The following is a 14,586-nucleotide window of genomic DNA, read 5'->3' as shown; positions in this document are numbered from 1 at the left end:
GTTGTGATCACTTCCAATATTTAAGTTTTAATGACAGTTCTTCCCCTGAGCTTACACTTTCTCTCAAAATACTCCAAAGCATCCCCCTACTCACCCCAAAGCTTCCTTTCATTCATTCACTCAGGCCCCAAGTGTATGGCATTCAAGTGTGTAAGCACTTTGACATGAATATCATTTGACCCTCATACAACCCAGTGATGTGCATTCGAGACTATGGTTCCCGATTCAGAGATGCCAATCTGCCCTCCACGCAGCCTCAGCTCCGGGCTGCTAGCGAAGAAGCGAGGCAAACCTCTTGCCTCTCACCACTGCCCTGTCCACAACATCAGGCCCTTTTTCCCTATGCTCCCGACAGGTCTCCATCAGTGTTCTCCATCCAAACTCATATCTGAAATCGCTGCTTTTGTGTGTGTAGGGTATAGTCAAAGCTCTGTCTCTTTTCCCAACGAGGCTCAATGCCATGATCCAAGGGTATGAAAGCTTTTGGCTTCTAGGAAGCTTTTGAAGGACTTTACAGGTAGCTTAAAAATCTGCCTTATTCAGTATTCAAAGTGATACTGCAAAACATCACAGGCTGCAAAAACTAACAACATAAAAAGGCATCAAAAACCTGAACAGAAAGTGTGGAGAATTAAATTATTCTAATTTTTCCCCCAAAATTTGGCAATGTGGTTCTTCAGGGGGTGAATAAAATATAATTTCTTCTAAGAATATGGTCAAGTCCCTGTAAAAAAAAATTTATGCCTAAATATTCATGACTACGGAATGCCCCATGACTTAATCTACTGCTTACTAGTAGAGGTAATAAATCCATTCGGGTTTAATAGTCTCCATTTCTTGGTAATATTGGTTGGGAAGTTTTAAACAGGTGGTGTGTTTCCCCTCTAGGGCTGTTATTTGCTTGAGATAATTTTCTACTTAGTATTTTCAATTAGTGGCTTAAAAAAACCACGTTTTAGAAATAGTCTACCATAAAGTTTTGAATTCCATCCCCTGCTGGGTTTGCTTCTCTAGCAATATAAAACTAAAGGACATGTTTCCATTTTTAACCGATTTTATCTTCTGAAACTTTTTAAAAAGAATGCTAGAAAAGATCACACTTCGAGATGCATTTACAATAATTATAAAGGTAAGGTATAATTGAAAACAAAATCAGGGTAATAATGTGCCTATTCACATTTGCGTATAAAACTGTGACATACATATGCATATTCATAAGCTATTTTTGGAAGGAACCAAAAGGGAAACACTGACTTTTAGCTGTCTACCATTCTCATCATCTGGGTTTTATGGCCATGTGTGTATTATTTCTTAAATATAAAAACAAGTCAATCAGGACAAATATGAGGAGAGAAGACTCTTTCCAGCTGACCGTCTGTCAATCATTGTCCTCTGTCACTAAAAAAAGTAGAGGCAAGATGGCCTCCTCCAGAGAGAAGCTAGGAAAGCTCCAGTCCTGTGCTGGCTGGCTGGCTGGCTGGCTCCAGGCGGGACTTCCCATCAGGATGTACAGGTCCTTTGTCAGAAATAATCCCACAGATTCTATCAGTACTTTCATTCAAACCTAGAAATCTACCTAAGTTATCCTCCTACAGCTCAGAACTACAGGGGGTGGAAGGAGAGAAGGGGAGGGCTGAAAACAGAAATAAGGTAAAGTGACAATTGAGTGAAAGCCAGCTCTGCTGAGTGCTATTATGCGTAGGCAACAAATGGAAACCACTTTTATTTCAATTTCTAAGGTGATTCATCGGGAGTTTGTTATATTTAATTCCAAACTCAGCAGTGCTGTTTTATGCAAAGGAAGATGCCAAAGAGACTGGAATCATGAGCCGTTAGGTGGTCCGTGGACAGCTCCTGTGTACTTACGACATCCGGTTCTGGTGGCCTGTCTGAGTCCCGCCAACCTAAGCAAGCCGGAGCTCCCAAAACCCAAGTCTGAAGGCTGTCCCGACCCTCGGCAGCTAATGGTTCCTGAAGCTACGCACATGCCAATCAGCAGCCAGTGGGTGAGGTCCTGGGGATTCAGAGAGAGAGATGGGTCCCTGCCCCCAAATAAGATCGCCACATGGAGAGTGGACAGCCGTGCGTCGCTGACAACACCACAAAGAACCGCTCACAGGGCGTCCACACAAGAGCAGTAAGACATGGGAGAGGCCCGGGTCTGCTCAGGAGCAGAGAAGGTTCCACACAGGAGGCTCTCTGGAGCTCAGACTTAGATGCTGAGAGTGGGAAGAAGACAGAGGCACTTAAGTGGGGAAATTACATCTGCACAGGCACAGCGGTGTGAGAAGGGATGTTAACTTCAGAGAGAAATTCTGAGGAGCTAAAACATAAACTTCAAAAGAGCTGGTGTCGGGCTCATGGCCGCTGGGGTGAGGAAGAGCCGGCCCGATCACCGAGGGGTTCCCCTAGCACGTGAGGGAGCGGCGACTTTACCGGCAGCCACAGGGGCACGTCTGGCTGGACATGACTCATGGGGCCTCCAAGCCAGAGACGCTCAGGTCCAAGACAAAGCAGGCAGAGCTGGGAAGTAGAAGCGCGAAGTGATAGGCGTCCCTTCCTACCACAGCAACCTGGGGCGAGCCACTGGATTTCTCGGAGTCTTACCTTCCGCCAAACGGGGATACTCAAAGGCTCAAGGGGGCAGAATAAATGTGAGGGCCACTGTAAGAGAAACGATGGCTTCTCGGGGTTAGTCTGATCTTCCTCCTGCCCACGGACAATTCCCACACGCAAGCCCCTAAGTTCACCCTTGCTGTTATCCAACCCCTACACACACACACACACACACACACACACACACACACACACACACCACACTCTTTTCGACACTTCTTAGCCAAACAGAGGAAACCTTACTGGTCACAGTGAAGTCTGCTCACAGATGGCATTTCTGTCCTTTCCATCTGGAGTCAGGCAACTCTTCAACACTTTGAGTTTTAGAAAGTAAAATTTCAATACCATCTCAAATTCGTTGTGAGAAAATCCCACAGTACACATATGGGCACAGGGACGCTTCGATGCCGTCGGTACTGCTGTTCTCTCTGTGTGGAACGCTCTTCCCCCTCCTGTCTTCGTGGTGCTGCGCTCATCTCTTTGTCTTTCCTCAAAAGTCACTTTCTCAATTTGAGATCTTCCCTGAATCTGTTTAAAGTGTCCTCTACACACACATACTTCTCATCCTTCTTTGCTTTTTGTTTTCATAGCTCCTATCACCATCTAACAGGGTATATATTTTATTTCCTTATTTTGCTTATGACGTCCTTTCCTCAATGGAACGTAAGTCCAGGAAGGGCAAGGGTTTTTACGTACTTTGTTCACTCGTGTTTCCCCAGGATCTAGACCATTGCCTGGCATAAAGTAATCACTTGATAAATACTTGAACAAATACACACACACACACACACACACACACACACAATTCAATCATTTCACATGTGCTACAGATTTGCTCATTAGTTTTCAATAATCTACCCAGTGAGCACTTATTATCCAGGTCCTGCTCTAAGCATTGGGAAAACCAACAAATACAACACAGACACCAGCCTCCAACAGCTCATTATCTAGTGAGATGAGAAGTACTTAAATTCCAAACAAGAGAGTGTTTCAGAGCTATGACTGAGGTGAGTATAGGGCAGGACAATGCCCACGGAAGGGCACCAGACAGGCCCGGGAGCACGGCGGGATAGCGGCAGGCGGCGGGAAGCCTGCCCGGTGAGGTAACACCTCAACCGAGGAGCTAAGCAAAGAAATGTTGCAGGCGAATATTACAGGCAAAGAGTACAGGTTTGAAGACAAGGAAAGAGAATACACAGGACACCTGAGAGATTTAAGTGACCTGGTATAGCAGGAGCAAAGGAAGATGAAGTTGGAGAAACAGGCAGAGGTCAGACAGTGGGGGACGTGCAGACCTTGCCAGGACAACAGGAAATGACGGAGGGATTCGAGGCAGAAGGCAGGATGACCAGGTCTCCACCTCAGAAAGGCCATTCTGACAGATGTTTGGGAAGAGACACAAAACTAACAAAAATGAAGACAGGGTGAGGTTTACCAGGCTGTTACAGTGGTTTGGGTGAAGGAAACATGGAGACGGAATATGGATATGGATATGGGGTAGAGAGGAGAAAACAACCGGAGAGGCGTTCACACACATCTATTAACTCCCTCGGAGCACATCTACCTGGAAGAATTTCAGAACGACTTTGTATCTTGATGTTAAATTAAAAAAAAAAAAAAAATCACGGATACTTTCTAACTCCTCAGATCTCCTTTCAGACTACCAACCAACACAATGCTTTCCAGAGGGTTGCCAAGAAGTCCCGGGAGAATGAGCTGGTTCCTGAGCCGGTGCTGCCTTAACCCTACTGCAGGGCACACCTGTTTCTGTCTGGAGCAGCCGAGAAGACAGAAATCATGTTGGGAGGCATCACGCTGGGCCACATGGACTTTACTGGCTTCTGTTCCCACTAGGATCTAATGCTGCTTCCTGAAGCAATGACCCCGAAGAGCAGCTGCCTTCTGCTACTGAGCCCAAAAGGAGAAGGGGAGCAGATGTTAGGAACCATACCCTGGGCCGGGGTGGGGGGAGGGGAGGTATGAGCGGTCTAACAACCAGGAATCAGAGGCCCAGGGCTGGGGCAAGACAGGAGAGCTCCAAGGAACGTCTTCCAAGGAAAAGATAGTTTGATAGGAAAATGGTGACAGGAACAGGGCCAAGAGTTGAAGGGCAAGAGTGGGGTGACACAAGCTGGAAGGAAGAAACAGAAATTGGAGTTAAGGGTAAAAAGGGGCAGGAACGAGTCTTACTATTCTTACCACGATGCCAAGCTCTAGGTCCTTCACATGAGGACTCGATATACAAAATACAAGACCTGGAAGTAAAATGCTCCCACTTCTACTAAGTGAAAAGAGCTGCTGGGAACACAGAAGAAACCAAGATGAAAGCACCTTTACTTCTAGCCCTTAGCTTTCAATGTTCTACTTTGTCTCTTCCCACGCTGCAGGTGTGGAAATTTTAAATGGGGTTCCTTATGGAGCGACTGCGGCATCTGAAGAAGGAAATGGATTTTCAGATATAGAAGTTGGGGTGGAATTTAATGGTCTTCTCCTAAGTTACCTCTCTCAGAAACAGTACATGATTTGGGACTTTTAACTTTTGGTACAAAATAATTTACTATAGTGGAAAACGGGAAACGTACATGCTGTACTCGAATTTTCCTTCAAGAGGACTACTTTAATTAGGTTGTCAAGAAACTGAAGTGGGGCCACAATGTGGTTCTGCAGCAAATCCTTCGGCACTTCGAGGATGGACACGTGGTCTGGGCCGCGTGGGTCTGCAGTGCTTTTTCGGGGAGACCTTCGGGGAGACCCTCCCACCCCCACGTATGCAACTGTCTTCTACACATTTATAGTAAGTGCTGGGCTTAGGAACCCACATCCGTCTTTTCATGTTAATGCTCAGAGCCCAGGGCACACACGAGGTACCCGGCTCACTGGCCTTTCGATCCTCTGTATTCACGGAAAGGGGAGCACAGTGCTGGGCACACAGTGCGATCGTAACACAGACCACATACACGGGAACCAAAGAGGTGGATCCCATTGCCACGGTACCCACTTGGAAATCTCAGTCGAGTACATTCTGAAGACGGGACTGACTTGTATTTATAACAAGGCACAATGCTTTTGGTCAAAGTAAAGCTTCACTGTGTTTTAACACACTTGGGAGCTTTAGAGAAAATGGTTACTTGGGTCCATGCTCAGCACTAATGAAAGATAGGGTACTTAGAAGCAGACTCCAGCAAACACGCCATGAACATTCTTTGCCAGCCACCTGATTGAATGTAAGAAAGCCATTAAGTATGCTGTTCCAGAAGGAAACCTGCCACATTTCCACCTATATAATCACTTCTTTCCCTCAATTTATAGCACAGTAGGTCAATTTCTTATTTCACATAAAAACATACCTGAGATATAAAAACAGAACAAAGGAAAATTACTAGAGCATGGAAGAAAGTAACTGTACGAAGCGGCAGTAGCTATCAAAAACAAAACAAAATAAATCCAGAATCTCCAAAATAACGAATATCTTTTATTAACTGGAAAAAGAAGAAAACATTCCTTTCTTGGCCAAATGTCATCGTGATCAAACTATGCCAGAGGACAGTCCACGTCTAATAACGTGTGGGAGATTATCCCGTGTAGTAGATGGTTCCCCCAAGCCTCCCCACCGCCCTTACTCTCTTTAAAGAAAAACTGATGAAGGAAAGCCACAGATTTTTTGCCACAAATGGAATGTTTTCATGTGCTTAGCTATGTTTTGGGTGGCTGAGACAGCTAGAACTTCCATTCACACTTGGATTGTGAAATTCCTTCTTTACAAGTGTGCTATGAAGTCAGGGGAGAAAGAATCCTGCCTCAGCACAATCAGAACCTTTTATTGGCACACACACTGGATTCGAAAGTCTGGTCTATTTGCTTATCTACTCTTAAAGGGGGCAATTCTCTCAAAATACTCCAGTACAAAAAAACAATTTCCCAAGGCTGATATTTAAAACTGGTATACACAGGTAAACCTCGTGGCATCTGTCACACCTCTGTGCCCACAAAAGGTGGCACATGTAACCCGAGGCCATGCTTAGACTCTCTGGCTCAGAAATCAACAATAAAGTTATATCAAAATTGTCTGGAGCTTGGCAGCAAGTGGGCATAACATGTTTCAACATTTCATCTGTCCAGCTAATACTCCCCTATTTCTGGCTTTAAAATAAATCAAAGTACAGCGCTGTTCAAAGAACTACAGTGTCTACTGTCCTAAGCTGGAGCCATTTTCCTTTCGGGGAGTGGGTTAAAAAGCCAATTCTCCATTTCTCCTCTCCTACTACTCTAACCTGCCCTAAGCACTTTGCAAAATAACATAAACGACAGCAAAGTTGCGGGAAGAATCGGCATTCACAATACACGCTGGAAACTACCTCTTCGTGATGCCTGGAAAAACAACTCTGTCCAACAGAGCAAAGTCAAGGGCTGTCACCCATCGGGGAGAATGTTCTGGATACAAAGCACACCAGTCCCTTCAAAGAGGTAAATGCGTGTTTAAACGATTTTAGAGAAGCTTTAACTCTGCTTGTTAATCGAGTGGAAACCACAAGGACTCACCCTGTAGAGAGGATGGCACCTGTCCTTGAAACACGGAGCCAGGCGGGCATAGATCTGGAGGCTACAGTAATAGGCTGCCAATTGGAGAGACAGAGCAGAGTGGGCCTGCTTTTCAAAGCACTTGTTAGCATCTAACACCTAGAAAGGAACACGACAGAACAAACTCCGCTGAAAGGAAGTTAAGGAAATCATCATAAACGATTACATTTCTAGTCATCGCTGGAGAATTTCGGCTCAAAGCTTCCACCACATCATCTCAAGCTCAACTTTAGGAGGACTACGTTAAAATGCAGAAGATACTGTCAAGGCAGGTCCTATGTGGGTAAAAGAAGATTTGAAATTAAGACTTCGGCTAAAATGGTAGCATTTGCTCTCAGAATACCGATACCACAGTCCCTCCAGCACATAAGAACAATGAAAAGGAAGTGAAACCTGTAACAACCAATTCACTGGGAAAAATCTCCAGTGTCGGTTTTTTGTTTCCTCATGAAGTCCTCTCTTGGTAAGGGGAAACTTACCTGTGGCAAGGCAAGGAGATAAGCAAGACCCAAGGTCATGTCATTTGGTAAAGCATCACTTGCCAGCTGCAAGAGAACTGAAGGCAGGGGGAAAAAAAAAAAAAGCATCATTTTACTTGAGGATCTACATGACCTTCATAGTTACTTACTAAGTGCCATGTTTTTAGTCCTGTATGATTTCAACAGATAATTAGCTTCAGAGGACTCTTTAAGACCTTTTACAAATGTCTATTAACACTACCCAAATACAGATCACAGGAAATTATGTTATTAAATAGTAACCTTGCCTTAACTCAAATTGTGTTATCTGTTATGTTTCTAAACAAGAGAAAATTCCATTAACGCAGTTACAAAGTCTAAGTGCAAAAAGATCAGTGACAATGGTTTCTTACAGCTAATCTTTTGGTTTTAAAGACCCAAGCCACGGTATAAAATTATGTATATCAAGGACAGCTTAATACGGAAAATAAGCATACGAGCACGAAAGATCAAAGCAACAAAACAGCTGTGAGTGCAAATTTCAGATCAGTCTTTTGATTACTACAATGAAGATGGTTTTGTTCCTTCCAAGAACATCCCTCTTCATCCCACTCCACAAAAAAACCCTAGCCTTGATTATATAATATCTTCAAATAGATCCCAACTAGTAACAACTTTCCCACATTTTTTATATAAGCAACGACCTATCAATGTCATGGCTCTAATTCAGGCGAGCACACTGCCAACAAAATCTGTGTTTATATACAGTTTGCATTAATAAGGAAATATTCCATTCATTTAGGGTCTTAGTGACAAATGCCAGGTAGTCACATGTAATCACAATGTAAATCCTTTATTTTTAAAGAACACAGACTCTCATGATCTGCACTAATGAAGGAGAACAGTATGTGAATAATCCAAAGTAAATAATATTCGACTTCGGAAATACACCATATAATTTTTTTTCCAGAAGATTTACCTTCCTAATTGTGTCTTACTTGAACTGAAATTTAAGTCATTTATATAATCTGGGCTTAGCTGACAGTCTGGGCAATGAGAGGGTGGTGGGCTAAGCAACCACCAGCAAGTGTCCAAATCTGACTTAGAACTCAAAATCTCCTGTGGATGACTCCTGGGGGAACGAACTGAGCTTTCTCCACTGTGCCTTACAGAGAGAATATTGCCTCTTTAAATACTCATATCCTCTGATTTCTCCAACCTTACGAACCAAGTTGGACCACCGGTCAGCCTCAGGACGTCCAAGGAATCAGACGGTATCAGAAGGTTTCCTAATCAAAAACTACTCGTTTCAAGGCCCATCTGCAAATTCATTCCTTCACTCTGTATCAGTGAGAACCTTCTCTGAACCAGACTCTTCACTAATAAGAATCAGATTCCGCCCTTTGGGATAAACACATTGGAACAAAAGAAAGTCTCCAAATAAATAAAAACTACAATGCAAAGGGCCTAAACCAAATTTTGTACAAATAGTTATGAGAGCAAAGAAGCGATTGTGTTCTAGAACACTATCAAAACTAAAGGATGAAGGGGTTAGCTATATATTCTGGACACCAGAAGATAAAGCAAGAAGAAACTTGTAAGTTTAATTTACAGAACACTCTGGAAGGTATGAGAAAGATTTACTTAGTGTGCAGAAATTGCATACTGGGGGCGCCTGGGTGGTTCAGTTGGTTAAGCGTCTGCCTTACTCAGGTCATGATCTCCGGGTCCTGGGATCAAGCCCTGAATCAGGCTCCCTGCTCAGCGGGGAGTCTGCTTTTCCCTCAGTTCCCTGCTTGTGCATGCTTTCTCTCTCCCTCTCTCACTGTCTCTCTCTCAAATAAGTAAATAAAATCCTAAAAAAAAAAAAAAAAGGAAAGAAATTGCATACTATACACACACACACACACACACACAATCCCAGGGCTGCCACTTGACTTCTATCTACCATTTGATACCTGCCTCACAGTCCTTCAGGACCCATATTTTGGAGGGGAGGGAAAAATTCCAATAGTATCACATACTAATAATTCTTTCCTGTTTATTTCCTTTCTTATGTTGTTTCTTACAAAGTGACCTACGACTGCAATCTCACCTAGTTTTTTTTTCCACCCCCATTTTGTTTTCAGATACTTCCCTTCTTCATGCACAAAGGAAGCCAATTTTCAAATAAGTGTATGTGAACCCACTCATCAACATCAGCTCTTTCTCCTTGAGGATCAGAAGGCTTGTATTTCAGGTGTGTGGCTTTGCCCTAGTTACTGAAGGTCCACACCTCTTAGAGTTGTGCTTGGGGCCATTCTGAGGCCCATGGGGAACATCAGTCCCATTCCTGATTCTCTTCCAGTCAGATCTAGTTTTTTTAAAATCATGTAATTGACTTAATCTTTCACTCCATTTAACATGCATTTGTCTGTATCCGAAAACCAAAGCACCCTCAATAGATGAAAATACTCCAGAGGTCATTCCAGTGAATATGCTACAGACTCTGAAGGAAATTCCAAAACAAAACAACCCAACAACAGACTAAACAAGGAAAAAGAATAGTGATGACATCATTGAAATAAATGCATAGTGCCCAGGAAATATCTTTCAAGGGAAGGATCTTCATCTGAAATACCTAAGTTTCAGTAGGTTTATTTTTTAAATAGTTATATTATTTCTTAGAAACAACTGACAAGATGATCTCTAGCATTTCTTGAACTTAATTGCATACAAAGCTTAATGCAGCAGGAAAGAGAAAATAGCTAATTTCCATGATCTCAAAGTATGATAAAAATCACCTTCAGATGGAATTCGAAAGAATCATCATTGTTACTTTTACCAAGCAACAAATGTTTGCTCTGAGTGAATAATAGCCACATAGATTTTATTTCATACTTAAAGTGTGTTTATTTATTTATGTATTTATTATAATGCTTTGACATTTTGGGGGGTCTTGATAAACCAGCAAGGATTGCCCTTCGCAAACAAGTTGCCTGCAAGCACACCTTTGATATGCAAAGCAACCAATTCAGAGCCAATACTCTGAACCACCTTTTCTCACTGGCTTTTATATTCTTGCACACTCTTCTGTCCTAACAGCGCAGGGCTAGGTACTGGACAAATTGAGATAGCTCTCTAGCCTGGAGTCTTAACAAAATTATTCACACCATCTATTTTAGGCTTTCTCAAGCTTACCTGTGGAAAACACAATAAAGGTTTTTGCCCCTGCTTTCCCCTCAACCCTCTGCCTGTAACTCTGGGCTGACCCAAGTGCTTCCCCCGGGGGCCCTGGGGCCTACCCTGCCTCCTGTTTCTAGGGTCTGTGAATATAAACTTCTTCCTTCATGACAAACATTTCCACTTCTGGATGTCTTGCCATACCTAAATAAACCCCAAATTCCAGGTACATTTTAGAACAACTAAAACAACATCTATAAACTAATGAGCCAGGATGATATGGCGAGAAGAAAACCATCCTCAGAAAGTTTTGGGATCAAAACAGAGACCCACCATTTCCTGCATGATTTTGTGTCCCAGAATTCGGAATGTTTAGGACTTTGAGGAAGTTATACTATAAGTATACCACATATTATATGATACCTTCAGCCGGTCTGGGAGCACCCAATGATCAAAGACATTAATATTTCCGCTGTAAAACATTCGAATGCTCACACTAAACGAGATAAAGCAAAGACTTAAATAACCTCATGTCAGCTTAGCTCAGGTTTTGATGCCAAGCAAGTTACAAAAAGTCCTTTTGGTTTTCAAAGCATTTTGGATTTTAGATCAGAGCCTTAATTTTCCTCACATGTAAACTAGGATTAAATGAAGCAAGTGCAGCTCATCTCTTTAGCATATAGAAAGCACCTAGAAAACTCCTTCCCCCACCCATATGAACTACAGATTTGCAGAAACAAATAGTTTTCCTCATTTCTTCATTTAGGACACTTTTTGATTTCCCCCCAAAATGACAGATAATCGGTTCTTCCATTAGTAACTGCCATGGCGGTAACAGGGGTGATTACTTCCATTTTATATAAGTCATAGCTATTAACGAACTAGCTGCTGCATTTAGGTGTATAGACTAATTGCACCGGGAAGACACCAGCAGACTCACACCATCACTCCCGATCCGCTGCCGCACCTCTGGGACCACCCCTGTCCTTACTCAGCTTCTCCACACAGAGCACACAACACTTATTTCCACTAGTTATTCCTCACAACCTCTCTGTGGAGGAAGGTAGCTGTTTTCCTCAATCAACAAAGGGGATTTAGAATCAGAGAAAGTCCTTTTCAACACGTAAGTAAATCACACCATTTTCAGGGGGAAAAAATGTTCCCTCGAGAGCTCTCCATTCTAACCAACTCAACAGTTCTCTCCTTTCCACTTTCACTCAGCGCTCACCAAAGTATGAGGCACTGCCACGGGGTCCTTCCTTGGCTTCAGGGTCCCAGAGTTCCCCAGCAGCAATCCTCAAATGACCTCTTCCTTGTCTGTGTCACCAGACCCTCCCCTCCTCAACCTCTGAATGTGGGAATTCGGTTAGATTATTTCATGACTCTCTGCCAATCCTACTTCACAAGATCTTCCCAGCAGAACTCAGCCCATACCTCAGTATATTTCCCCAACCTTTATCTCCAGAGTCCTGACCCACGGGCCACTTCATAAGACCTACATTACCAAGTGCTTGTTGGGACTCAAACATTCCCCCACATTACTAATTCTTTACCCAGTACCATTCATATTTCTGACAATGGTGCATTATTCTCCCCACTAGTAAAACATAAAATCCTAGAATCATCTTGGACTTCACTCTCTTCTCTGCTTCCAACCATCAGCTGTCCAAGCAAGCTGATTCATTTCCAAAAAACTCTTTCCCACACTTTATATTTTCAGAGCCACACACTCTAGTTTAAAAACTGGACTCTTCAACAACCCTCCAATCTTACTTGATGCCTTCAGTCTTCCTCCTCCCAATCCATTCTAAAACAGCACTTTCATACTACTTTTCTATTCATTTTAAGCAAGCACTAGTGTAATGTCTCAACAACTTAAAACGTGCACACACACAAAACACACTCCCCTCTTCAATGGTTTCCCATTTCATAAAGAATAAAAATTAAATTGTTTTGGTATTCAAGGTCTCTGTAAATATGAACCAACATTAATTTATGGTTTTAACTGATACTACCCATATTCTATACACCAGCCAAATTAGCCTGACACTCAAATGACTTAAGTGGAAACTCTGCACTGGGATCCTGCCATTCCTTTAGGCAACAACAATAATTATTATAAAGCAAAAATATCTCTCATTTTAAAAATATCTGCTCTGGCAAGCCAGATAGGAGAAAAATGTTTTGCAAGAATTAGCTCTAAGGGTCACAAAAACCTATGAACCTGCAATTGCATTACTGGGTATTTACCCCAAAGATACAGATGTAGTGAAAAGAAGGGCCATCTGTACCCCAATGTTCATAGCAGCAATGGCCACAGTCGCCAAACTGTGGAAAGAACCAAGATGCCCTTCAACGGACGAATGGATAAAGAAGATGTGGTCCATATACACTATGGAGTATTATGCCTCCATCAGAAAGGATGAACACCCAACTTTTGTATCAACATGAACAGGACTGGAAGAGATTATGCTGAATGAAATATGTCAAGCAGAGAGAGTCCATTATCATATGGTTTCACTTATTTGTGGAGCATAACAAATAACACGGAGGACATGGGGAGATGGAGAGGAGAAGGGAGTTGGGGGATATTGGAGGGGGAGATGAACCATGAGAGACTATGGACTCTGAAAAACAATCTGAGGGTTTTGAAGGGGGGGGGGTGGGAAGGTGGGTAAGCCTGGTGGTGGGTATTATGGAGGGCACATATTGCATGGAGCACTGGGTGTGGTACATAAACAATTAATTCTGGTACACTGAAAAGAAATTTTAAACATTTAAATTTTTTTTTTAAAAACCCACAAAGGTGGTAGTATTACCTCATTGCTTTTACACAGGCTTGAAAAGCTAACGCAAATCACCAAAACCAGGAGAGGTGATTCATCTGTCCAGACGGTGTTATGAACTAAATGTCTGTGCTCCCCCAAAATTTATTTGTTGAAGCCCTGATTCCCAGCGTGGTGGATGTGGAGACAGGGCCTCTGGAAGGTAATCAGAGATACCTGAGATCATATCCCTGGGCACCAAAATCTTCTAGGCAGCACAGAGACTTAAGGATTCTTACAAAGTGGAAATCAAACCCCACACATTGGAAGTTTCTCAGTCTTTGTATCTGCAAGCCACTGAGGCAACATCTGACAAAACTATCAGGGAGAACATGAAGTAGACTGATCTCACGGGGTCTCACTGGGATTCACCAGATGTCACACTTGTCACAGATGGGAGTCAGTGATTTTAAATTAACATTAAGGTATATGGGGGGAAAAAAAGCCTACCCTACATTCACTTATCAGTGTGTATGAATTTAATTTGCAAAGCTAGTTCTAAAATCTTGAATATAATGCATTTTCTAAACAAGGTATACAGCCAAAATCAGATGAAATCATGCCCAAGACTCCGAGCACTAATTCTGTGCAAACTCACTGCCTCTGGAAAGCACCCTATGGTAAATTTAATTCCAGAACTAAATTCACGTAGGAAAGCTGCCCATATTATTGATTTGGAAATCATTAGCCATTAAATCATTCATTTAGCTAAATAAATAATGATCAATTTTCTTCAGCCAATCTCCATAAAAACCTTTTCATCAACTTTATTAAAAAATTCTGAAAAGTCACATCATGTTGGAAGTTTAATTTGTATCATGACCTACTTGTGAACCAAAGTCAGAAGTCATATTTTTACAATTTTTAATTTGGGTCATTTAACCTGTATCACTCTTTAATTCTGCTGAGTTCCTGACAAATATTGATATTATAAAGTAGCCAAAGAT

The 14,586-nt window shown here is 42.5% G+C and overlaps 1 protein-coding gene across 1 annotated transcript in view; it reads right to left on the bottom strand.

The window, feature by feature from the left end:
• Positions 1-14,586, bottom strand: part of NBAS (NBAS subunit of NRZ tethering complex) — a 319,994-nt gene that overhangs the window by 105,153 nt on the left and 200,255 nt on the right. The window contains exons 39-40 of the mRNA XM_080813961.1: positions 7,674-7,750; positions 7,156-7,293 (exon numbers count right to left, since the gene is read on the bottom strand). Of these exons, the coding sequence (XP_080670087.1) occupies positions 7,156-7,293; positions 7,674-7,750 (215 nt within the window). The remainder of the gene's footprint in view (positions 1-7,155; positions 7,294-7,673; positions 7,751-14,586) is intronic.

This window comes from Martes martes (assembly GCF_963455335.1).
Source record: "Martes martes genome assembly, chromosome: 9".
NCBI classification, from domain to species: Eukaryota; Metazoa; Chordata; class Mammalia; order Carnivora; family Mustelidae; genus Martes; species Martes martes.
This window is presented reverse-complemented; position numbering and strand designations above follow the sequence as displayed.